We start from the raw sequence: 2,347 nt of genomic DNA, 5'->3' as shown, positions 1-2,347 counted from the left end.
CGTCTGACGTAATCACGCGTTGCATAGCCTCGTCTGACGTAATCACGCGTTGCATAGCCTCGTCTGACATAAGCACGCATTGCGTAGCCTCGTCTGACGCAATTACGCGTTGCGTAGCCTCGTCTGACGTAATCACGCATTGCGTAGCCTCGTCTGACGTAATCACGCGTTGCGTAGCCTCGTCTGACGTAATCACGCATTGCGTAGCCTCGTCTGACGTAATCACGCGTTGCGTAGCCTRGTCTGACGTAATCACGCGTTGCGTAGCCTCGTCTGACGTAATCACGCATTGCGTAGCCTCGTTTATTTGCATCAAATAGTCGAGAGGGAAACTAGATGGAAACGGTCTAGATTCAAATTTTTATTTATTTAATTTTTTGTGAATTTTGAAAAGTTCGATAAAAATTCTCTCTACAACTGGATGGAAGCACGATGATTAACTAGTGTTGGTGTTACTGCTGTTTGCAGACGTAGAGAAAGAAATGATTTTCTCTTCAAGTTACAGGAATAACTGACAGCTGGAGGAGGTCCTGCTACAATTCCTGGACAGCAGGAACAGCTGATCAACATGTGAGGGAGATGTTTACTACCTCACAACTTCTTCAGAAAATGTTTCCTTCTAACTTTTTGCACATGAAGTGTTTTTTGATAAATCCAAAAACCAACTCAAGCGAGTGTAGAAACTTGTTTTTGTGAATCATGCTGTTTAGTTTGCACACATTCATAATTTAATGATTAAATTAAAGCTTCAATTTGTTGACAATTGGTCACTTTATCACTGGTTTCTTAAACAGCACAACCCTGACTGTACTGTTTTTCTGGTCACTTTTATCACTACTCCAGATATATTGTCTGCTCTGATTACTGTATTGAACTGGTGTACATGTTTTATATATTTTATGATATTCTTCCTTTATCCTTTGTTTTTTCTTTATTATATTTGATACGTACTGCACCTTTACACTGAAGCACATCCCCAGTCTGTGAATCCTGTTCACTGACAATGAACCTGATTCAGATTCTAATAAAGGTTCTCTGTAGCCCTACATGTTGAACAGTCAGATCAGTAACCATCATGTTGAAGATCTGATACATCTTTAACTTGACCTTAAACATAGTTTTACGTACCTAATATTCAAACCTATAAAGTTTGTCCATGAGAAAATGTAGTCCCCACCGAACACCATGCCGATGTAGGTGACCAGAACGTTCTGCAGACAGGAAGGAACAATGAGGCTGAGCATCTTCTGCCGTCCTGCAGGTAAGGCTTCTTCAACTCACCTTGATGCAGCCCACAATGGTAGTGGTCAGCGCAGAGTTGTACTGCGTACACAGTACAGTGGAATACATCAGAATGAAGCTAAAAACAAGAAAACACGTTCGTCTTACAACTTGACAAAAGGATTTCACAATGATGATGCAACCCTGCAGAACAGAGTCACTGTGAATGCCACAGTCTGAGTTCATCAGACCACAGATATGTGGAACCATCCAGACAAGCTGGTCCCCATCTTACCCCATGACACAGGACAGGAGGAACTGGGACAGGAAGAGCACATCAGACCAGCCCTCAAACTCTGCTGCCTGGAAGCACAAACAGCTTTTAAACATCTCACTCAGAATACAACAGGCAGCAAATCAACACCATGGATCTGAACCTAAACTGTGTCTTCACTGTGCTTTATTTATGTCCTCTACCATAAAACTGAACAAACAGGACAGATAGCTTCTTTTAATACTAACAGGTGCAAAGAAAGCCATGACTCAGAAGTGTCTGGATACAGATTCACTGTGAACACTGGACTGGAAGGAGACAATAAAGAATACTGTATGTGTAATGGACAGATTGACTTTTCACTGAGACTTGTTGCAGAGAAATGTGAAAAGTATTGGAAGAAATGGAACAACTACATAAATGGGATATTTACTGCATAACATTGTTATTACCCTCTGTTATGGTAATATNATCTTGTTCTGACTTTAATCATATCTGCAGATGAACAGCATGTCATGAAAACCTAGGTCATTAAAGGATGTCATGAATTACTGGATTAAACATAAAGTATTAGTTTCATTACACCCTCCTTTTTTCTTCTTCTGAACATTTAAACTCAAACTTTATGACTGTATGGATGTTCGGTGTAATTGTTAGTGGTGGTCTGTGAGTTCTAATGTTTGTATTTTCTAAGGCTGTGAAATTAATCGAGTTAACTCTGATTAATTTTACTGCTGCATGGACACAGATTAAACATTTTACTCGCTATTAAAATGTACAAAGACTTTACTCTGACTGAATCTGTAGGTTTGTATATTACAATACTCTCAGTGCATCATGTCAGGTCATGTT

At 39.9% G+C, this 2,347-nt stretch overlaps 1 protein-coding gene across 1 annotated transcript in view; it reads right to left on the bottom strand.

Moving 5' to 3' along the window:
• The window catches only part of LOC106520945 (UDP-glucuronic acid/UDP-N-acetylgalactosamine transporter), a gene marked incomplete at its 5' end in the record, with an annotated part of 7,594 nt that overhangs the window by 3,034 nt on the left and 2,213 nt on the right, over positions 1-2,347 (bottom strand). Inside the window, 3 exon segments of the mRNA XM_014013284.1 lie at positions 1,129-1,211; positions 1,282-1,360; positions 1,517-1,584. Coding sequence (XP_013868738.1) covers positions 1,129-1,211; positions 1,282-1,360; positions 1,517-1,584 — 230 coding nt within the window.

This window comes from Austrofundulus limnaeus, unplaced genomic scaffold, assembly GCF_001266775.1.
Source record: "Austrofundulus limnaeus strain Quisiro unplaced genomic scaffold, Austrofundulus_limnaeus-1.0 Scaffold99, whole genome shotgun sequence".
NCBI classification, from domain to species: Eukaryota; Metazoa; Chordata; class Actinopteri; order Cyprinodontiformes; family Rivulidae; genus Austrofundulus; species Austrofundulus limnaeus.
This window is presented reverse-complemented; position numbering and strand designations above follow the sequence as displayed.